At 38.5% G+C, this 24,137-nt stretch overlaps 1 protein-coding gene and 1 long non-coding RNA gene across 3 annotated transcripts in view; both read right to left on the bottom strand.

The window, feature by feature from the left end:
- Nucleotides 1-3,472, bottom strand: part of cadm1b (cell adhesion molecule 1b) — a 156,939-nt gene extending 153,467 nt beyond the window's left edge. For both annotated transcript variants that reach the window (XM_034866967.1, XM_034866966.1), the window contains exon 1: nucleotides 3,295-3,472. In XM_034866967.1, the coding sequence (XP_034722858.1) occupies nucleotides 3,295-3,370 (76 nt within the window). In that variant the 5' untranslated portion in view covers nucleotides 3,371-3,472. The remainder of the gene's footprint in view (nucleotides 1-3,294) is intronic.
- A 13,287-nt stretch (nucleotides 3,473-16,759) lies between these two features.
- On the bottom strand, nucleotides 16,760-20,209 carry LOC117942339. Its single transcript, XR_004656107.1, has 3 exons — nucleotides 20,178-20,209; nucleotides 19,191-19,195; nucleotides 16,760-16,874 (listed from the first exon to the last, which is right to left on the bottom strand). It is a non-coding gene; the product is annotated as an uncharacterized LOC117942339 (long non-coding RNA).
- Nucleotides 20,210-24,137: the final 3,928 nt, after the last annotated feature.

The following is a 24,137-nucleotide window of genomic DNA, read 5'->3' on the forward strand; positions in this document are numbered from 1 at the left end:
ACTAGCCAATCAGAAGCAGAGTATGAGGCCCTGACAGTACCTAGGTAAGGACTACTAGCCAGTCAGAAGCAGAGTATGCGTTTGGGTTTGTGACCAGTGTTTTCTGTTGGAGATTGTAAGTCCCTTTGGACTTTGTAAACCTATAATGTGCACAAAAAAGATATTTAACACAATCAAGGAAAGGGAAAAAGTCAAAAAGCATAATATGAGCATAAATTATTTATTTAATTAGTTGCCATTCTATTGGTTTTATTTAATTAGTTGCCATTCTATTGGTCAGATGAATTGAAAAGTAATGCAGATCAATCTATAATAAAAAATATTTTTGGTCCTAAGTACATTTACTCAAGTATTGTACTTGTTCTTGAGTAAAGTTTTATAGTAATTGCACTTGAATATTTCTTTTTTTTATGTTACTTTATACTTTATATTTCTACTTCACCGATTTGAGGGGCAAATATTTTGTTATTTAATTCTCCAACATTGTAAAGAAGTTGAATTTAGCCCCAAGTTGGCCAACTATAACAAAAAAGTGCTGCTGCTAATGCATCAGTAAAAACAATCCAGTACAATAATAATACAACACTCACATGGGATTCGTCTTTGTGATGAGTACTTTAGCTTTTGGTATTTTAAATCTATTCTTCTGTCTTATAGTTAGTCTACTTATTCTTAGAGGGTAAATTCTTAAAGTAGGCTATGTACTGAAGTATTTTCACACAGTTGTATTTAAAGTAAGGATCTAAATACTTCTACTACCACTGGTTTAGGATCACCTTACAGTATGTGTAGTACTCAACATAGTAATGAAAGTGTTTACTGCAGGCCCCAATATGCACCATTGACAGAGAGAAAACATTGGAGATCCACACTTGTATGATAACTAAGAAAAATACCCAACACCAGGACACACAGACACACACACACACTGTAAGCAAACACAAATTGAGGGCAGAGCCGCACACTGCTAGCAGATTTCAGCGGTATCTGTTTCAAAGCCAAGCCCCACCATAAGCAGCAAGAGACGGACATCTTCAATTACTCCCCCTGTCACGTGCCAACTGGCAACCAAGAGCACTGGAACAACTGTAGGATTGCTTTTGTTTCTCTGAGAAGCCGTCTTTCAGCGGCGCCGCGAGGCTTCATGACAGCTCGTATCGATCCACTTCACCATCACTCAGCCTCGACGAATGACTTTAAGCTGGCAATAAGTGGGATTACGCAACCTTCTGAAATCTGACCAGCTGATATGCTACAACAGGCCGAGCCCCAGGAGACACAGGGAGGGAAAAACTGCTAAACAGATTTCTTTGTTAGAATGCAAAGTGTCAGGACTTCATATCTGCAGTTTATGTATCAGCCCATTGAACTTTCTCTATGATACCCAGGGTCATCTGTCTTTCTATAACTAACACTCCTTCCTTAATATCTTTAGAACAACACCTATTGAGACCAGCAGGATCCAGGTAGTGGACTGTTCTCCTCTCAGCAGAGACAAAGAGTCAAATCCACTGATTCTGGATTATTTACCAAGAAAAGGTGGAAGCTGTCAAAAGGCATACTGTCAGCACTTCACAAAGCAAGCACTCAGGCCGTTGTTGTTGTGTTTTTTTTTTTCTTTTGCTCCCAGCATCTGGCACAAAGACAATCAAATAAATGGAACCCCGGAGGTCAGATCAAACCTTCTCTGGTTCGGGGATTTCACCTGAAACAGAAGACAGCATCACTTTCCTGCTGCTGCAACCCTCGCTGAGCTCCAGGCGCATTCATGATGCATTATTTTATTTGACTGAGAGGTTAATTAACTTAATGTGACAAAGAGACGTTACACAATGCTGTAAATGTCATTCAACTGCTGTTCAACACAGACCATACGAAATCCAACAACTGAATTGAAAGCCTTGTAAAAAAATATATATATATATATATTTAATTTAATTTCAAATCGCGCTGGAAAAAAAAGTAAATAGTTTGACTAGTAACCTCAATAATGAGACCAGCAGGATTTGTTAGTAGGTTGCAAACACACACACACACACACACACACACACACACACACACACACACACACACACACACACACACACACACACACACACGTACACAATCTTTGATGAGTTTATGCCGACCTGTTGACTGCTTATGTAGATACCACTATACAGTGGTTGAGCCACAATAATAAAGGCAATATATGAAATATAATAAATGATATCAATAAGAAGTCGCTCAAGCAGACTTCAAGCGTAAACCTGCCATCGCAACTGTTGCTTTCCATTTCAGCAGCCCGGGAATTGCCAAGCCAACCACACGTCCACCCTACCACTTGGGAGGGATTGAAAGCGGCTGTAAGCTGACATTTTTAACCAGTTAACATGCGTCAGTATTGTTAACAAACACTGACGCATGCAACTCTGATGCAACCGTGGTAGCATTACGGGGGGGGGGGGCTCGGGCTATGGGACTGCATTGGTCGTGCACATTTAGGCGCCTGGTCCATGCAGTTGCAAGCTGTGTAAAACAAGCAAATACAAAGCCTTAACAGCGACTTGGCAGATTTACATCCCCAGCCTGTGTGACCGGAGAGGAGAAGTGAAAGACTGCGGACGGGAACACACACACACACACACACACACACGGGAACACACACTGGCATCAGAGGCTGCAGTTGTGCGGGGAGAGGACACTGTGCGAGACCAGAGCTGCAATGCGTGTTTTTCCTCCAAAGCGCACCTGAAGCGCAGAGATTTGTAGACAGTGGGATGATGAAGGGACTAAGGTTTATGCGGAATGACTAAGATGGATATAAGTGCGTTTGAGCCGTGTTCTCTCTCTTCTTCAATCGGTCTCATTTCATAATAAAAGAGCCACGTTTCACTGTGCAATGCCTGCAACTTTCCCCGTAGATCTAAATCCTGCACGACCATTTCATTCGCTTATCTACTTTCTCCGCCTGAGCAGTTGTGTAGCACCAGAACACTACTTTTTTATAGCACTCATCTGTATCGTATTGCAGTAGGCTGTAAGTCATGACAGCACCCGTTCCACCAGCGCGCAAATCACGAGATAAGTAGCCCAACAGTCACGAGAATCAGCGTGGATATTTGGGAGTGGACCGCGGTACCACAGCGATAGAAAGTGATGTTGAGATTTTAAGGGCAAGCTTGTGCGCATCCAGCGCGCAAACGCACCACAACTTCTACCCGGAGCTACTCCTCTGGCTTCAGCTGTGTGAAGCGGGGAATTCTGCATGGCGGACACAGGCGCGCACACACACAAGAAACCAAAAAAACTTACCTTTCAGAAGAAACGCCGCTAAAATCACGAAAGCCGAGAGAGAAATAGCGAGAGATCCGCTCCCCGTGATCGCCATGTTGGACACCTGCTTGAGACTGGCGGCGCTAAATCACCTAGAGACGGCCATGGGATGAAAATGTAGACACATGAGAGGCGGAGGGAGGGCTTAAGCAGGGAGCCTGATATCATATTGGGCTGCATTATGTTGCAATGACATCTAGGCCTATAAAATAATATAGGAATATTACAGTGATACCTTCCAAAATGTCCCAAACTGTAATACTGTCTGTATAGATTGCCACTGAACCCTGTAACCACACTGTAATTCCCAATAGGAATAATGAAGGGATATTCCAGTGATAGGCTACCATGTGAAGTGTAAAATACAAGGGAGTGCAGTGAAGTAACCATAAACCCACCACCGAGAACCACAGACACTTTATAGGAATATTATAGTAATTTTCTTTTATGGTTATAGTCTGTTAGTTCATGTGGGTGAGACCAACCTATACTCATCTGGCTGCACTTTGGTTTTTATTGCTGAGGCACCAATGAGATAAAACATAATTCAGTTTATGTTTATGATCCAGCAGTAAGGCTCATAGCCATAAGCTTCTGTTTGTGAAAGTGTGTGTGTGTGTGTGTGTGTGTGTGTGTAAAAAAGGCATTTTACAGTATGCTGCGTTTTAATCAACATAACTGAAATCAAACTGTAACATGTTAGAAATGACTTAACCAAGGCTTAAATAACAAAAGTGGGCATTTTTGTCTCAAAAAAGAAACATATACATATGACACACACATATACATATACACACATATACATATGACACACACATATACATATACACACATACACATATATATATTGGTGCTCCACTGTGTACAAACCTGCTTAATTAAAGGAACAGTCAGTAAACTTTCCGTGACACTCCGGTTCTCTATGCATTTTGTTCCATGTCAAAGAGCGCCCCCCTTTCTCTGAGTGGTGTATTACATTTAAATCTCGAAGATGATGCTTGCTGAAGAGGTGGCACGCGGTCCTGAAAATTGGGGAACAAAATCACATTAGAACTTCTCATTTTAAAATCATACTGCTTGAATGGGAATAACATACTGTAACTATTAATAGTGTGATCAATTCAACTGTCTCCTCCACTCTGTCTGTCTGTGTGTGTGTGTGTGTGTTCTTTATTATATTGTGTAATGTTTCAACCCGCCCTGACCTGTTCTCATCTGAAACAGTACATTTGGAATATCTTATGGGAATCACAGAGCTACAGAGAACTGTGCATGACAACGTTGAATCTCATTTCCCTTTTTCATTGTGTCAAAACAGCACAAAGGCTGCTAATTGCACAATCTATTCTCTGAGACTGCGTGTCAGTCCTCATTCCATGGATGAGTAGATAGCATTTAGAGCCTCACTCTAATGCTGCAGCCGTCCCTATCGCTACAGATTGAATTCCACACATCAAATTTATTTCAGATGTTATTATCTGTGGCAGCTTGCCAGTTCTGCCTGCCACTCACACAATGTCTCCACAAGGTGTTTCGCTCTCACTGCTCCGGCCATGCTGCTTTCTTTTCTGACAGTCAGAATAGCATTGATGAGCATCAGTCTGCACCTGGTGGAGGTGTGCTCAATAAGATACATTTCCCCAATGTTGTGTTTTTGTGGGATTTGTAGTAATTTGATTTACAGTACGCCTGATGCTTCATCTCAGTTCTTAGATTCCCCACAATGCTCCCAACTTTTGTTTTGGCTCTCCGATGATTCCCCCCACTTCTGCACAGCATTTCCTTTGCCCATGAGAATAGATGGGGTTCCTGGGTCTCTCTGAGAAGAGAAGCCCAGCGTTTCTGTCTCCCTGAGCAGGATGAATAATGGATGGGGAATGGATCAGATGACTGAACTGCTTCATTTGGATCCTCTGTAGTAATGGCCAGGAATGGATTCTCTGTCTATCTGTGTATTGTAGTGTGTGCTTGCATGTGATGTTTAATCGTATCGTGCGAGAAATGGTCATGCAACTTGCAAACCGTTAAGTAGTTTAGTTTAAGGATTTTGCATATGAGCTATAGTTGCACACTGAAAACTGGTGGTGCCATTTAATAAGGCGGCCATCAGCATTTTCTATTTAAATTAGTGGGGAAAGAGGTAATAAAAGATTTTCACCCAGGCCTCTTTCTCAGTTAATGTTTGATTAGAAATGCAATGGTTTTAAATTAAGATTTCTTTCTCCCTTGGTATGAAATCAATCAAATTAACGGAAATTGAATTATTTGAGATGGTAATCTATTTAGGCAAACCATTCACCATGAAAATGTTTTCCTCCTGTTGTGAACGGAAGAATAATTGAATCAGACCCTTGTAAATGACCCCCAATGCCTGAGCAAGAACAAGGCTTATTGAAACGAAATGCAGAATTCTTTTCATGCTTAGACCACCAAGTGAAAAGGCAGGGGGCATGCGAACTTCAATCTACCACACATAATATGAACATAGATTCATATGTAATATGACAAGCATACAGTAGCAAGATAGAACAAAGGGCGGAAGGATGGAAAGTAATGATGTATGCAGAAATCTGTGTGCAAGCCTCTACCCATATCCATATATCCGCCCAAAGTCCCTTTTTTCATACTTATTTTAGCAAAACAGCATTTATAAAGCAGAATAGTGCTACTTAAAATTTCTGTCTCTTTCCCCCTCCCACAGCAAATTATTACAGGAAATGATATTCCAAATATATCACCACAGGTCATCCATTCTTTATGCCTTCAAGGTATGAAACATGTGCTCTCAGTTGGTTTCCTACCTCCTTTTTTTACACTTACATACATGCAGGACCCACTTAAATCACATGTGTGTCTGTTTCCGAGAAAGAATTGTACGCTTAGAAATATTTTTTGATAATTGAAGTTAGTTTGCATTGAGTATTTGCCATTGAAATCAGAATTTCTGTTGAATTCAGATTGCCTGTTTGCCAAAGACAGCAAACACACCTGCACAAATACACACTGTATTCTGTTCATTTGAAGCAACAGGATTGTTTTCAAACCTTCAATAACTTTATGTAAATTGCATAAAGTAATGACATCCATCAGTCTTTGCCTTTTTCCCAACGGACAGCACGTACATACTTTAATTGCCAGACACATGCTTCACATTTTTATCAGCCAATGCATGCACAGGCAATTTTGCATCCCACCAAACCCACAGCCATACAGCAGGTGATTGTAATAAATCATAAGTCACGTGGTAGCCTACAGAAGCTTAATGGTAATAAATTTGTCAGGGTATAGTGTATGTCAAGTCGGCTGCATGGGCCTAAGTGTGCCTTTCTTGTCTCTATATGTGTGGAAAAGAAATATTGTTTCAGTCCTCCCATTTATAACAGTCTGAACTCTGATAGCTCTTGCACTCTACATTTATTTGGCCACTTCAACCCTTTCCAGAGCTCTAAAGGATGGTGGTGACCCACTTCCACCTTTTTATCTGCTTCAAGTGGCCTATCTAATCCAACATATGTGCTGCATAGAGGAGCCTAACTCTCACCAAGATGCAACCTAGGGTCTTTTTGTAAATGTACCCGAGTCGTTTTTTGGTCAAATGGCCTTTTGAATGGGAGTGTTAGGAGCACTACTGATAGCATCAAAATTACTATTTTTCTATCACTAAGGAGGCTCGACACAACATGTAACTTTGCTCCAAGTATCACCAGGGGCTCTACACATTAACGCCAGCATTGAGAACATTGCTTGTGTACACAGTTTGCTGAAAAGAAAAGGTTTTAACAACTCACTGTAGGTGTTGGTGTTTTCTGCTAGCCGCCATCTTTGCCAGCCAAAAAGAGTCAATCTCCGATGCGATGAACACACTCCATAGAAGGAAATGTCATTCTTATATGAGGCTCATTTTTAAACTACGAGGTCAATATTTTTTTCACTAACAACAAAACACCACATCCATGCTTTTATGTGAAACTAAGCTCAAGGAGCTTTGCATCTTTAATCTCCTCCCTCGACTATCTTTAACTTGCTAGTTGGACGGAGACCGGAAAGACCAATAGCTACAGTAAGTTGTTGAAACCTTTCTTTTTAGTAAACTGTGTGTGAACCAACAATGCTGGAGTTAATTTGACGAGCCCCTGGTGATACTTGGAGCAAAGTTTCATGTTGTCGAGCCTTCTTAGTGTTTAAAAAATAGTGATTTTGATGCGATAGTGCTACTTAAACTCCCATTCAAAAGGCCATTTCAACGAAAAACGACTGGGGTACATTCACAAACAGACCCTAACTATCTGAACTGTTTTATTTGTTACTTTTAGCCCACAGTTGCAACTCATCTGGTCCCTTGTTAGATTTCCCACAATCTCAATTGCAACTGGTGTGACAGCTGACTCGATGTGGATATATTTTTGGAAATCTAATGGAAACCTTTTTGTTCTTTTTCAGATTAATGTAGCTATAGCTTTCCGTGAATCCCCTGGCAACTGCGAAAATCACATCAGAAATGTTGTATAATCTTTGTTTAAAGGTGTTTCACTCTAGAAGGCATTACAGACCTTTGAATGGATTATTTATCCCTGGGATAATACACTAGTAACACACAATCATGTTATCATGATTATGGGTAGAACATACACAAACATAATCACAATGAAAAAAGAACATCTCAACAGGGATTATGAGAACAAGAGGAACAGAACAAAGGTCTGGGATTACGTGTTGGCATAGCAACCGGTTGATGTATTGCTAGCTACGTTTTAGTGGAATGATTAGCACAGCTGGAACGCCTGTCTGAAACTACCTGCATACAGTAGACTGCATGCAGGGCCGGGGTCATTAGTGTCAAAAAGTCTAGGGCTATTTCTGCCAGGAGCCAAACGGCTGGTAACTATCTGCTGTTATTGAAGAACACCGCGACTATAATTTTCCACATTAAGTTCAGAATAAATTCAATAATATAATAAATCAGTACATTTAGCCAATAAATATACAACCATGTTCGACTATCAAAGCCAGTAGTAATACCAAGCAATTTTAACCTGGAGTGTAAGTTGCATTAAACTGGGACGGGTAAAAATAAATGGGAAGACTCCTTAAGATTACCTGTGTGGCTACCATGGTGACGACCTTACCTATAATAAGCTTATCTTTAATGTGTGCATTAAATGCTTATTTTTCATATAGGCCAATTTATCTTTGCTATTAAAATGTTAGGTCCCATCCTTTCAATTTATCTATCTTCATCCGCTTATACATGCACTAGTGGAGAGATGTCAGAGTGGGGGGGCTGCCCATGTAAAGGCGCCCCGAGCAGTTGGGGGTTCGGTGCCTTGCTCAAGTGTACCTTGGCAGTGCCCAGGAGGTGAACTGGCACCTCTCCAGCTACCAGTCCACCACTACACTCTAGACCATATAGGGACCTCCTACTGACTGAGATACTACCACCCATTACAGTGCAGTATAAGAAATTACACATTAAAGAACAGTTAAAAAAAAAACTAAAAATATAAAGCAGATAATATTGTCATATCATTTTTAGCAATGCAACTGCAGAATAGGAAATTGACAATTATTTAAAGAAAGGCATCGTCAAAAAGCGAGATCTTCAGCCGCAAAGCTGTCAGTTTTCATTAGCTTAATATCAAAAAGTTACACAGTAAAGCTTTATAATGCAGATGGTTGACATAACACAGGCCCTATGCCAAATTTGCTTTTTACAGTTGAGGCCACTTTATTTATTTAAGACCTACAGTACTGGAAATCAGACAGGGGGACATCCCAGAGTCCCAGAGGTGCTGTTCAGGAACTAAACCTGCCCTGAGATATAAGATCAGGATTAAATCTGCCTTTGTGGGCATTCATTTGTCTTATGATTTTTGAATGAAATTTCACAATTAAGCAAAAATCCAGAATTGTTCAGAATGTGTTGTTTTTTTACTATGCAGCACCAACTAATCCCATATTTTCCCCAGGTACGTGCTGTTCATTTCTATTACACTGCAGAACACACACCAAAGACCAACCGAGCAAGAATCAAGCCTCCGAAAATCCAATAAGATGCTTTAACCTTCACAGTGCACGTAGCAGTCATCTGTAATCCTATTGGATACACAAATTAGTCTTTAAGACTATGCTTTCACACATGAAAATAATTTCATTTTTCAATTACTGAAATCAAAGAGACAATAATATGGCTTGGGAACATCCAGTCACCTCTTAATATATTTATTTACTGCAAATGTTGAGAAAAACAGGGAGGGGTTGATATCATTCAACCTGTTTTAGAGACGCGGTTTAGACAACAGATGCTCGGAGCAGAGTCAAACCTCCTGGTGAGTCAATTCAACAGCTATTCAGTAACAAACACTCCTCGGAAACTATTCTTTTTCGACTGGGAGAACATATCACACTTTTGGTTTCCAATGCAGTACGAACATAAAGAAACAATGGGCTTTCAGTTAACACGAGAGAGCCAATCGTTGTGTCTTCTCCCCTGTGCTTGATTGACTATAGATTGCATTGGGTGCTATTGCAGCGCTGACTGTTTGACCCTAGATTACATTAGAGCTTTATTGAACTCTCAGATCCAGAAAGCCCTCTGGAAAGTCTCGCTGTCTAGATTAAAGACAATGGTGCATTTGCCCTAAAGGACCCTAAAGTGAAGATAACATGTCGATATGAGAAGATATGATTATGAACCCCTGTATCTAATTTTAATAAAAAACAAAACCTTGTTGCTTTCATATGTTTGAGTAGGCCTTATGTCCTTATAAGCAGGAGTATATGAGTTATTCTTTCAGCTTTATTGTGATGGTTTAATTAGATAGTTAGTGGCCTGTAAACTGCTAAGTGGGCTTTACAGTGTCCTAATTTGTATGTAAATCCTCATTGTTATGATAATACTACACTAAAATGTCTAGTGCTGTGTCTGTTATGCTGAGCAGGCCTTTAAGGAAACCTGAATCACAGGAGCATCCTCTATTGGACTTGATATTTTGTTGAACTTAGTATGCATCCCTTTATTTTCAGGAATTTGGTTTTAAAGACCCAGTGTGAAAGGTGTTCAGTTGTTCATTATCAAAATCAGGGTTGCCCGTTCACAAACTTGTCCGTTTTCATGAATACCAGTACCACTTTCTTTTCTGACAGTCAGAATAGCATTGATGAGCATCAGTACCAATTTACCACCAACATCAATTCCAAGTATTCCTATTTGGATGAACTGAGGTAGCCGCTCCATATTCATGCGCCATCTGATTGCTGATTGGTCACCGTAGTGGTTCTCCTACAGAAAGACTTGTCCCTGGTAGGCTCCTGGATGCTGACTGGTCACCGTAGTGGTTCTCCTACAGAAAGACTAGTGCCTGGTAGGCTCCTGGATGCTGATAGGTCACCGTAGTGGTTCTCCTACAGAAAGACTTGTCCCTGGTAGGCTGCTGGATGCTGATAGGTCACCGTAGTGGTTCTCCTACAGCAAGACCAGTCCTTGGTAGGCTCCTGGATGCTGATTGGTCACTGATTTTGTTTTTCTTTCGGTTTTTGTTAATCAAAGTTTTTCTTTTTTTTTACTCGGTAGCGGATGGGATTTGTAATGTACTGACTGTTGTATGTAAGTATGTAAAACAACTACAAACTACAAAAATACAAAATACACAACAAAACAACTCAATACAGTAGCATGAGTAAATGTATTTGGTTACTTTCCACCTCTGCTTACTATAGCTTTAAATGAACTTAGAAATAATACATTACAATCCAGTTTCAATAACTCAGCCATCCCATAAGGCTCCTGTTATTCACTTTTTAAATCAGTGTGTGGAGGACACAGCTCATCGAGCAACCGTCTTAGCATTACAGATTATTTTCCCTCCCCTGTGTTTAATAAGTTCCCCTATTTAAAAAACTAAAAGAGAACTGCGGAATGGGGCTCCGACAGGATTCCATCCGGTGTGAAAAGCAGTGTTTTAGCCAGGTTTAATTGTGTCTCATACTTTTATTTCTCTTTTTCTTTTTTATTGTAAGGGCCCATTAAACAGCTTTCTCTGAGTTTAGTGAAATCCAGTTGCTTGTGTCTTTTTCTTTCCTCTCTATGTACAGTAGAGCTGCTTTATATTTACCAATCATCAGAACACAACCAAAAGAGTGTCAAACATAATCTTTATAGAAAATAGAAAACTGAGCCTTATCTTCACATGTGAAGAGCATTGGAGTGAACCATCCATTAGATTTTGACAATTTGGTTGAAGGAAAACCCAAATGTGTGATATAGAAACTGTCAAATTTGACCCTAGGACAACAGGAGGGTTAAAGCATGTCAACCTATTCTGGTATAACCTCTAAATACAATTATGAATATGAAAATATGCAGGATATAGGCTCTTTAACCAGAAGAATTTAACCAATTTCTCAACCACAATGCTGTTGCTTATTATCAGATCATATTGTAGTACACAGTACAAGACAATCGAAAACAAGTGTGTTCCTTTTCAAGAAATGCAACGTTGGTGTCAACACAAGAACCATAAGATTTTAACACACACTGATGAAAATATTAAATTAAATGTGGCATGTTTGGTTTGTTGGTTGATTGATTGAAGCTACTGCCGCTGTCACACTGAGATGTCACACTGGTTTTGTGAAGTGAAGCCATAACGAAGGATTTTATCATGCCGCGTCCTGCATTACCTAACAACATTAACCCCACTGTAACGCATGGAGATAGATAGATAGATAGATAGATAGATAGATAGATAGATTTTTATTGATTCCAAAAAAAGGGAAAATTATGGTGTTACAGCAGCAAACAAACATGGATCAAATAGTACAGAATATAAATATAAATGAAATACTACATGTACATACATACAATGTACATGAAATAATATCTAGATTTGTTTCTTTAATACATGCGAGAAAATAAATGATCTGAGGGGGGGGAAATGTTTGAGAGAAAAAGTTCTCACACTGAGAGCAAAAAACATTTTATGAGAGAAAAACAAATTGAGAGAAAAATAGCGTATAGCAAAAAATAATAATGTTTGAGACAGTTTAAAAAAAAAGAGGGAAAAAAGTTTTAATATAAATTTGAAATGTAATAATTTATAAAATTATTTCTGAGAAATACAAATCATTGCTAGAAAGCTTTAAAGAAAAAAAGAAAAACCTTAAGAGAGAGACATTTCTTTTGAGAGGAAGGGTTTTTACACTGATAGCAAAACATTTTTAGTTATAACAAATATTTTGAGAGTTTTGTTTTCTCAGAAGTAATTTTTAAAGTTTCAAATATTTGTTGTTGTTGCTGTTTTGTTATGAAAACCTTTTCTTTCAAATATTTCTTTTTCATTGCTCCATGGTAACCAAGCAACTGGTCAGAGACATTGTCCTGCCTGGCTGTAAATCTCAATGTAAACAAAGAATTCATGCAGGTTTAATATTAATGTTTGCTACAATTTTTTTTAATCATGCAAAAAGGTGCAAACATTTGAGGAAAAAATTAACCAATAACCTAATAACAATAATAGAAGTATTAATAATAATTTGTTTGTTACAGTTCATTTTAAAACTGATTTTAGATTTTGACCCACATGTTGTCCTCGGGTCAAACTGTCCCATTTTCCTATATCAATGTTGTTTTTAATTTCCCAAAATAACATGATTGATTAGGACAAATCTCTACTTTCATTAATTTTGGGGCGTCTTATTCCATTTTATAGCATTTAAGAACAAATTGAAATGTTTTTGAAATAGTATTGAGTAAAAGTTGACATATTCCAGTCTGTGATTATCCATCAACATCCATTCCTTTAATTTCAGTCTAAATAATTCCTAATTTCTGCTTTTCTAACTCAAACATAGGTATAATTTCTTATAAATGAGGTTCATTGACCATAAATTCCCCAAATAACTGTGAAACTAAAGTTAATAAGTTAGTGTTACGTAGTGTCAAAAGTGTTGAAAAAAGGGACAAAAACACAAGAAAAAGTTATAAACACTGATATAAAGCATCAAGAAAAATGTTGATTTTAAATTTTGACGGGAAGACAACACGAGGGTTAAACAGGTGTAGTGCTGAAAGAGGGCTGATTCGGGTATATTGAACTATTAACCCATTTGATTTTCTGTAACTCAAATAGTCTTTTATGAGTAATAGTGGTTTTTAGGAGCTGTGGCTAAAGGGAGTTAAATAGCTAAACACAAGACAAAGCCCTGATCTTCAAAATGCTCTAATCTGCCCTCAACAAAGACTGGAATAGGAGTACAACGCAAACCCTTCTCTTTGTTTTCAAACTGCTGTCGCAAGTCGACATCAAACTGGTAATAACTTTTCAGCGGGAGGGGGATTTTTCCTTTTATTTGTTAAATTGGGTTAAAATCAAGAGCATCAGAAACATAAGCAGAGCAAGAGCGGAAAGGCATGCAACAAAAGTCCCTTGCCATGATTTGTGCAAAAGACTTCACAGTTACATGGTTTACAACTTTGATCTCTACTCCCCATAGAAAACTACAAGTTGTGTTCAAAAGCTTTTTTCACGTGATTTATCTTCTCCTCCGAAGACCTTTGTGTTGTATCTTTGTTGTGAGTTTTCGACATGGGTGAGACATTCGATTTAAAGCCGATGTGTCCAATTAAAATCAAGCCTGGTTCATTCTGAAACATACTGTACACACGGTATTAGCTAATGCAAGGGGACAGGGTGAAACGTGGTTTATGATAATGAGGCCATTCAAATCCTTCATGCTGTATCAGCTCAAATGCTTCATCCACACTCTTAGAAAAGGACTCAACCATGGACTATAAAATGGGTTTAAACAGGTAGCCAAAGGATAACATGCAGAAGATCTGTTGTCTCTCCAGGCCACATCCCAGCAGCCGTGTGTGTCATTAGGCTTACGGTGCTCTGCGAAGAGACAGCAACACATACTGTAAGCACAGAAGATACACACCAGTGACCACCCCAGAGTAAGAGCAGCAACGCGTAGTGAATGAGTCAGCCCCCCCGACTGTATTCTTGCTGTAGCAGTGTTTTACACAGAAAAGCAGTGTTGGCATTTTACACATTTTCTCTATACATTTACGGCATACTGTACCTAAGTACTGCACTTTTTGACATGCCTATACTTCATACCTCTTATTTGTTGCATTCTAGAGGGGAATATTGTACTTTCTACTCCACTCTATTTATTTGACAGCTGTAGTTAAGAGTTACTTTTTACAGTTCAAAACAATAACGCATTGTGGAATTTTTGTATGTGATTTGATGCAGTACTTCACTAGTCTACCGAGAAGTATGAGTAGTAGTATAATCTAAAAGTTGGCTCTACGTTGATGAACTACAACAATAAGATGCAATCATTGGTAATACAACCAAAATAATGCAATATGCTATACTTACACTGTGAAAAGAGCCATTGAATGACACGTGATACTGAATACTTATACTTTTGATACTTGTGCATTTTGCTAATAACACTTGTGCTTGAACTTAAAGCTACAGTGTAGTGCACGACTATTTTACATGAATGAACACCCGTTACATTGAAGCCATTGCTATACAAAGAGTTGATACAAAGCTAATAAAGCTTGGAACTCCACATACATCTCCGTATTTCGCATGGCTATGTTTATGAAATCGTGTTGCCCAGCGACATTCGCGCACAGAAGCTTGAGTGATGCGTTTTACGTCACCGCTGAGAAAGGACAACAGCAGCGTTCAGCTCCGGAGACATAGAGGACTGCTGCATGGTGAAGGCACGGCTAAAAACCAGAACAAGGACCAACAAAAGGTTTCACTCCTGCTCAGAAAAGACGAACACTTTCAGCCGAAGGACTGAAATAAATAAAAGACAGAAAGTGACCGACGGCGGCGACAAACATTTCTTAGTTGGAGAGCGCTGAAAAAAGTAAAAGGGACATAGGTCGTCTTACTATCGTCTTACTATCTTTGAACAGGCTAGTTATAGGTATCATAGGAATTATTGTTATCTCATTTTTCAGTGTTGTTGTCATTACTGTTGGCTTAATGGCGGGCTGTAAACGGGTTCGGGCTTTTAAAAGCTTTCAATGAAAATGTAGCCTAGCCTACTTGGGCTCGCGCTGAATTCTGTCGGGCTCGGGCTTTGTCAGGCCTAACCTTTAACCCTTGTGTTGTCTTTCCATCAACCGTGACAAAAAAATGTTTGGGTCACTTTTTTTTAACCTAATTATCGCTTTTTTCCAACAATATTGTCACTTTTCAATGTTGTGGGTGCTTTTTTGGGATATTTTTCATATGACATTTCCAGTGCTTATTTTAGCCCATTTTTTGTGACAAAAAACATGGACAACATGAGGGTTGAGGATTACACCTCTATGCTGTGGTAGTTCTACTTTTACTTTGTTAGAGGATCTGAGTATTTCTTCGACCACTGCGTATGGAGAAGGAAATGTTTCCTGTGCAGAGGGACATCTGTCGGGTCTCTGTGAAGAAGAACTGGATCAGCCCACAACCAGACTGGCTGTTATCAAACAGTGCAATGCTACCTTCTCGTCATCACACACACATGAAAATGAACCAGACAGGAAATCATAGTAAATTAAAAGAGGCCACATTGGAAATTAGATACAGCTTAATGACGAGGAAAAGCAATTGGTTTCATTAACTCATTTTGCACACTGAATTATTCAAATAACAAGCAGGGGAGAATGATGGCTTGTGTTTGTGACCCTAATTATCAAAATACTTCATTAGCAACATGCAGTGTCCTGGTATGCTGGCCTCATCATGTTTGTCATATCAGAAAAACATCATGTAGCCCACAATGCTTCAGTGTTCCACTGAGCATGCGTTCACATATTCTCAGCATTCCCAAAACCTCGGCATTGGTTGTAATCGCCATGGTATCCACACATTGTGCTATAATTAGGACTAAATGCGAGATACTACAGGGAAAAGTCTTTGTTCATGCACTGGTTTTGAGATTTTGGGTTATTTTTGCTTCTATAACTTGTCTTCTTTTAGACTATTGGAAAGGAAACAACCAACATACACACTGAGGTGTTTGTTTCACTACACTTTGTCATTGGCATCTGCACATTTCTCCTAAATTCACCAAACGTAGGCATTAGATCATACCTCATTTGCATATTTAAACATTCAATTTCAGAAAACTTGTAATGCAAAAGAAAAACGTCTCACTGTAAGTAATAAGCTGCAAACGGTTTGTGATGATATTTATTAGGTGACATGTTTTACTCTATTAAAAAAGTATGGAGCTTTAAAGTACATGTGGACTTTGTTAGCCGTTCTCAAAATGAGTCCGCGCCCCCCCCCCCCCCCCCCCCCCCCAGTGGGGGTTCAGTGGTGCTTACAAACACCAACCTCTCTCCAACCAGAGGTTTGTTCATGTATCATTCATAGCCGGGTTTACATAACGTTTTATTTCTGAAGACATGGGGAGAGTTTATTTTTTCATGCCTGTTGACAGTATTTTATGATTTATGGAGTGATAAAAAGAGATATCAAAAATTCTCTCTGTAAAAACCTTTGACTCTAGTATGTCAACAATATGAAACAAGAATATTGAATCTCCTCCAATATTTCTTCTTTTTCAATTTCTGCTTTGGAAATGAGCACATATATTTAATAAGGTAAAGCCTCACTTGGATATGTAATTTCAGAAAACTAATTACATACATGTGTGTACAGTCAATTCATCTGAAAGGACTACAATCAAGAGCAATCTTTTTGCCAAACTTATTTTTTTTATGCCTTGCTGTAAACCCATTTTTAGTTGTAATTAAACTTTTTAGCAGTCACTACCTATTCTTTCATATTTTGATAAAAACCCTTATGTTATGGTTTTGGTTATGTTTTTTTGTTTTTTTAATCCTGTTTTCTTTTTCTTCTCCGTGTTCCCTTCCTGGTCTTGTTCCTCCCCGGTTTGGCGTTCCCCCGAGTGCCTAAGTTCTGTTTCCTGTTTTATTTTGATGTCTGTTTTTTGACTCGTCCTGTCTTTAGTTTTACTCCCTGTGTCTTCCCGCTCTTGTGATTACCTGATGTTTTCCACCTGCTTCCCTGCCCTCTTGTCACCTGCCTCTCGTTACCTCGTTACCTAGTGTATTTAGTGTCTGTGCTTCCCTGTGTCTTGTCAAATCGTTTTGGTCTGTCTCGTGCCGTGCCGTGCCGTGCTGTGCTTTTTGTTGTCCTGTCAGGAGTTTTCCACATGATCCTCCCGTTCCCTTACCTAATCATCCCTGTGAGTTTTTCCCCTGATTTCGTTCTCGTTTTTGCGTTTTCTTTCTTCCGTTTTGCCCTTTTTTAGTATTTTTTACCTTTTGGATTTTGATGTTGGACTTGGTTTTATCCAGTGCACCCTGAGTTTTAACCGTTTTAGTTTTTTGTTCACTATAAAACTTTGGACCCTCTCGCCTGCCTGCCCGCCCTTCTCTGCTTTTGGCTCCTCATTCTGCTCACATAACGCCACACTCATTACTAAATTCTGTTAGTTTGTAATAATCAGCTTAAATATGCAGTGCACAGATCATATTAAGGATCAAGTTTTCTAAGGGTGGGGCGGGGTCATTTGAATTGATCTGTGCTGAAGCGATCCAAAGGCTCATGGGGAATATATATATATATATATATGAACGGTTTCTATCCTACTTAAAGTGTGTTTTGGGTGTGCATTTATGTTATCTGGGTTTTAGCTTTGCATGATGTAGTGTTCATGTTAATCTACATTTTTTGTTGCCCCATGACCCGGGTGGGGACTGATGGGGGTGCTGAACGTCACACACAGATGAAAACCAGTAGCTTGGACTTCTGAAGGCGCCCGGATGTCTCACCTGGTAGAGTGGGTGCACACAGATAGAGGTTTACTCAACACAACGGGACGGGGTTCCACACTGCTCTGCGGTCCTTTGTTTCATGTCACCCCCCCCCTTTCTTGTCTTCAGGTGTCCTGTCACTATAGGCTGAAATGCCCCAAAAATAATCTTAAAATACTTCTGAGACTTCCCACGCAGCTCATTACATTGGAAAACTTTATGTGGATTTATTTCCTTTCTGTTATTCATAAAACATTTTTATTGAATACATACAGTACATGTTAGTACAAGAACAAGAAATTACTTTTTTACAGGTAAGTAGCCTAGTGCTTACAATTTATTTTTCTTTGCATGTTCACCTAATACATTAATTTTAGAAAACATGACTCCAGAAAAAAATAATGTATGTTTCCTAATGATTATTAGTAATGACTGCTAATGTAAATTTGATTTGTCTACTGCATCAACCTGTACAAACTAAAGTGGTTTAATCGGGTTTCCACGCAAACTTCTGGTAAAGTCAACTAATTTGAAATAATAATTATTATTTTATTTTGTAATGCAATTTATATTCACGCAAATCCCAAAGTGCTACATCATAAAACAGGGAAGCAATAACAATAAAACACATGAAAATAAAAATACAAAAAAAGGGTAAGAGTGCAATCAAAAGCTCTCCTAACAAGGTGGGTTTTAATAGATAACAGCCCCTCACTTCAAAGTTTAACTACAGACAACACCTAAATCTGACGGCTTCATACATGTCTCATTGAATTTTAATAAAAAAACAACAATTCCAGCCCAATGTATTGACACATTGTATCTAGGGACACACTTTTTTGCTCAAAATCATTCCGGGCAGAGTCTCAGAACAGTAAGTTCCCAAACACTTAATGTCTTTTTCCGTATTCATAAGTAACGTGTAATTAAAAAAATATTCAGCAAACCATTTCCTTGTGGAAAATAAAAGATGTGAGGGCAGGTCATCTGCATTGACATGGCGAGCCACGCTGGCCTTTGCTCAGCCCTCTGATCCTCTGACTGGCCTCCAGATCCTCCTGTCGTCACCGTCCACCTGACCTTTGGTTTGATGTCTTCCAGCTGGACGTCCAGTGGCAGGCTTTAAAGGTGAGACAGAGCAGTGGATGCTGCAGGCGGATAGGAACTGACTTCTTCCTAAGCCCTGCTTGATATGCTGTGATAGAGCTTTGTACAATTATTCCATCAAATAGTACTTAACCCTCGTGTTGTCCTCCCATCGGAATTGAAAATCAACACTTTTGTTGATGCATTTTCTAACGTTTTTGGCCCTTTCTTCAACACTTTTGACGCTTTTTATTCAATGTTTGTCACTTTGTTTTGACATTTTCAACACAGTGTTACAATAACTTTAATTTTACAGTTATTTGGGGAATTTATGGCCAATAAACCTAATTTGTAAGACAAGATAAGATAAGAAAAACCTTTACTTGTCCCACAGTGGGGAAATTGCGGTTTGCAACAGCAAAGATGAGAGCAAAGAAGGTACAGAGATAGATTAGTGTACAAATTATAGCAAACTGTATTATACAATAAATTACACATGACTTATTAAATTGCACAATGAAAATTGCCCAAATGAATATGATCATGGCACATGGGATACAGAATAGGTCGCAAGGTATAGGAAATCATACTCAATGTTTGAGTTAGAAAAGCAGAAATTAGCAATTATTTAGACTAAAATTAAAGGAATGGATGTTGATGGATGATCAAGGACTGGAATATGTCAACTTTTACTCAATTTTATTTCAAAAAAGGTTTTTCAATGCTATACAATTGAATAAGACACCCCAAAATTAATGAAAGTAGAGATTTATGCTTTTTTAAAAGAACATTGATATAGGAAAACATAAGGACAACGTGAGGGTTAAATAATGACAGAAACAAGGCTTTTGTTATATTGTTTTAACCCTTGTGTTGTCTTCATTGTTGTACAACTTACTGTTTTTCTGGGTCAAATTTGAACTTTTTTCTTAATGTTTCGGTCGTCTTTTTCAAAACCAAAAAGCGTTTTTGTCACTTTTTCCAATGTTTCTGTCCATTTCTTTTCTGCGCCTTTGATGTTTTTGTGGGCTGTTTGCACCACGTTTTTGAAGCTAAATTTGGCTGGCATCCGGGCTAGATGATGGCCCAAGATGAAAACGTAATCCATTGAATAGTTGTGTAATATGGGCCAGAGTGGTGGACCAACCTATACAGACAAACACATACACTCACAGAAAATGTAATGGCAGCTCATTACCCGGACTTTCTACCGTAATTAAAAAACATATCATTTTCTGTTATTTAACGGTGTTCCTACAGTAAAAAAAACATAACATTTTCTGTAAATCTTACATAAATCTGTAAAATAACAGCAAATGTACTGGCAGCTCATTACCTGGACTTTGTCCTGTAATTAAAAGGTTTATTGTTATTATTATATTTATGTTTGTATCACTAATCTCTTCCAGGAATTACTACCTGCTTTAGGTCACATCCACTGTACAGCACTTATCTTTCTACTTTTAATTAATGACAAAAGCTTTGTTTCTGTCATCATTTAACCAACAGTTGGCCTGTGAGGTTAATGCCTCTGTGTCTGAAAAGTAATAAATGAGCTGGAATTGAATTAAAATGCTCTCCCTTGTCAATGGAACTTAATAAAACGCATCACCCAATCAGTGTAGCTCACACACCAACATTGAATGTTCAGCTGGGGATGCATTGTGCTTTATATTTCCTCAGTGTGAGATAGCAGGTCACTGTGAGAAGGAAAGCTGAAACCAACACTTCATTCCCTGCTGAAACCCTTAAAGTCCTCCCTTTTTAGTTGGTTTATGGATGATTTCTATTCAAATTACTTAACCTTTTCCTTAGAATTTGCTTTTAAGTACTGCTGTATACAGTATAAGTCACTGTAAGTACAAATGATACCAGCAGCGGGTCAGGGGCTCAGGCCTGAGTGGGTGATATTAGCTTCACAGCATATCCAAAGTACCAGACTACAATAAAACTGTCCTCAAAGACCCTTCAGAGCGCCCGGATAGCCCAGTTGGTAAAGCGGGCGCACATAGAGGTTTACTTCTTGACGCTGCATGTGTACATGGGATACATTCACAGCCTCAACAGTGTAACTAGTGCAAGAAAGTTTGTATTTCTGTTTCCCATCTTGAATTTGAGGGGTAGCAAGAAGAGAATAAAACAGAATAAGTAATTTTGTTACCCAAAATTATTTTTTATTTCATTTGACTTTTCTCTAAATATTTGCTTTTTACTTTCTCATAACCCTTGTCTATATGAATGCCATAATCTGGGGTGAGCGTTTACAAGTTCATATAGTATTGCTTCATTTTATAGCCCAAACAAATACAAACCCATGCAACACTTTTACACATGTTAACTCTTTATTCTAAGCTAAGCTAATGGCTACTGGCTCGTCACAATGGGTAGTGGTTGCAGGTGAGAATCCAGCGGTAGGTCATGTCCATCTACAACTGTAAAATTATAAACGATATATAAATAGACTAAAACTACTGTACCATATTAGTAAAGTAGATTAACTAAATCTCACACCCACCAAATAATTCAACTTAAACCTCTTTATTCCTCATTGATATATTCAGATGTAGGGAATAATATTTTTTTCCAACATGAATATAATTTTATTAGAATTCAACTGGATAACTTTCCTTGAGCAGCACATGTAACTGATCTGGAGTTATATTTCATGTAATATTGCAAAAGAATGACTTTGCCTGCTTATTCATCCATTACAAAGGTGCAGACAGCAGGTATTATCACTTAATCTGAATAGCTGAATACTGACTCATATGAGATATCTTTATTAAAACATGTTCAGGTCTACAATCCAGCACCTGCCTATTTAATAGTCACATGCTGTTCATTAAGTCTCCCTTTTTTCTGTCAGTCATATCTCACCCTGGCCATAACTCAGCTGGGGACAAGAGTGATAACAGCACCATCATGGGCCTTTTCAATTAGTTTCTGAGATGAAAATATATAATCCTCATTCTTCATGCCAGGATGCTTTTCCAGATTACAACACAGTCTGTATTAATCATAAAATTTATGAACAAGAAATCTGTGCTTGCATAGCGCTGCCAGTCATATTGTCTGGCTCTGGGCACTGATAAGTCGTGCACAAGCATTACAAAGACAATTAGGGGTTGAAGTGTGTGTTTATGTTCTGTTTATTGTGTTCTTTTATTCCAAGCAATATACTAAAAATGACTCATAGCACTTCAAGTCCTGGGGCTGTTGGCGAAACGTTTGCACTAAACAAGATGCTGCATAATGTTGGTTTATGCTATTTAAGCTTTGCTGCACTCAGCTACGGCAAAAGAAAATTGAATATTGTACAAAAGTCCCAGCTATGTACACTTATACAGCCATATGTGATAAAGAGCTCCAAAAATTCTGGAATTTCTTTCCTATATATTGGGAAATTGTCATGTAGCCTAACCCAACTAAAAGAAGACATTCATACTAGAAAATGAAGCCATTTGCTTGCTGGTTCATATCCCAGGTTGTGATCACATTACTAACAATTACATGTTATAGTCATTAGTTATTATGATACAGTCATTATGGTATCAAGGCTATAGTTAGCCTTGGTATAGCATTCACGCCACACAGTACAGTAGCCTATATGCATAAATGGGGAAGACACGGTTGGATATATTATAATTATAGGCTACAAATGCCATCTGAGAGAAAAATAAAATAATTTCAATCCAGTCTGAGAGAAGAAGCAACTATAAAATACCATGATGTATCAGATTTACTGGTGCTTAATATATTAGCATAATGCTAATTACATTGTCTATATTTACAAAACAGTTGTGGATTGACACTTCCAACTTCTTCCCCAAGGGGGGGGCAGGAGGTTTTGCAAGGATCCCTTTCATCTCAACACACTGATGAGGTGAAAAGGGACAGGTGCGTGATGTTCTAAAAACAGGAAGTTAATTATTGTAGTTTCAGCGTAGACTGTATATTGATTCATATTAACGGTGGATGACTTTCACCCGTTGGTTTCGCCTACTGATAAGCCCGGTCTACGGTTGGATAAACGAGCAGTGACACATGGCTTATGGACACAATTAAGGTATGCTAAACACACAGTTGTAGATTCGGTATGACTGCACTTTCCGAGGAGGTAATTACCTCCAATGTCTTTCGCGAGTAACGCTAAGCGTCCATGAATCCGCTTTGTAATCCCAGAAATACGTCACTCCGTGTAACTCCCGAACTTGCCTGAGAATCATACTGTTTTTAAGTTTTAATCAATATCAAAGTACTTCAGTGATAGTTGTTTGAACATTCATAGGTGCATTGGAAACATGAGCTGCTAATAGTTAATTCGGCGTAGTTGTAACGTTGCCAGTTACCAAAAAGCCACCAAAATATAAATATATTTGGGTAAAATAAGCAGGACACAAATTGTAGCACACAGGGTAACCGTTTCTATAGCAACATCATACTTCCTGTTTATATCCCCCAAAGCACTATGGGGATTTTTTTGAATTAGTATTTGAAGACATGTTAAGGTTCCTAAAGTCACTTATAACAAGTTGAGTTAAACAAATAATTCTCTCTGCTCCGCAGTAGCTAGCTTAGGTTGTTAGGTTGTATGTTTCACTCATTTCCCACTCTGTTTCTTAACAAAGATGTCAGCCTAAAGTCACATACACACTGCATTGTGGTTGTGACACTAGTGCGTTTCTATCCCAGTGGTGAAATGGCGGCATACAGAGTGTTGTTGTCAGCCTGAGTTAGACACCTAGACATAGGCCTACTACTGTAGGGTGACCATATTTTGATTTCCCAAAAAAAAGAGGACAGTCGCAACACAAATTCAGACAGGCGTCACAGAGGTTAATGCACATGCTTTATTATGCCTCAATGGTACAAAAATAAATTATGTAATAAAATATGTAACAACCTGTAACAAAATAACAGCTCTTGTCAAATATAA

The sequence above is a fragment of the Etheostoma cragini genome, chromosome 3 (genome assembly GCF_013103735.1).
Source record: "Etheostoma cragini isolate CJK2018 chromosome 3, CSU_Ecrag_1.0, whole genome shotgun sequence".
Classification (NCBI taxonomy): domain Eukaryota; kingdom Metazoa; phylum Chordata; class Actinopteri; order Perciformes; family Percidae; genus Etheostoma; species Etheostoma cragini.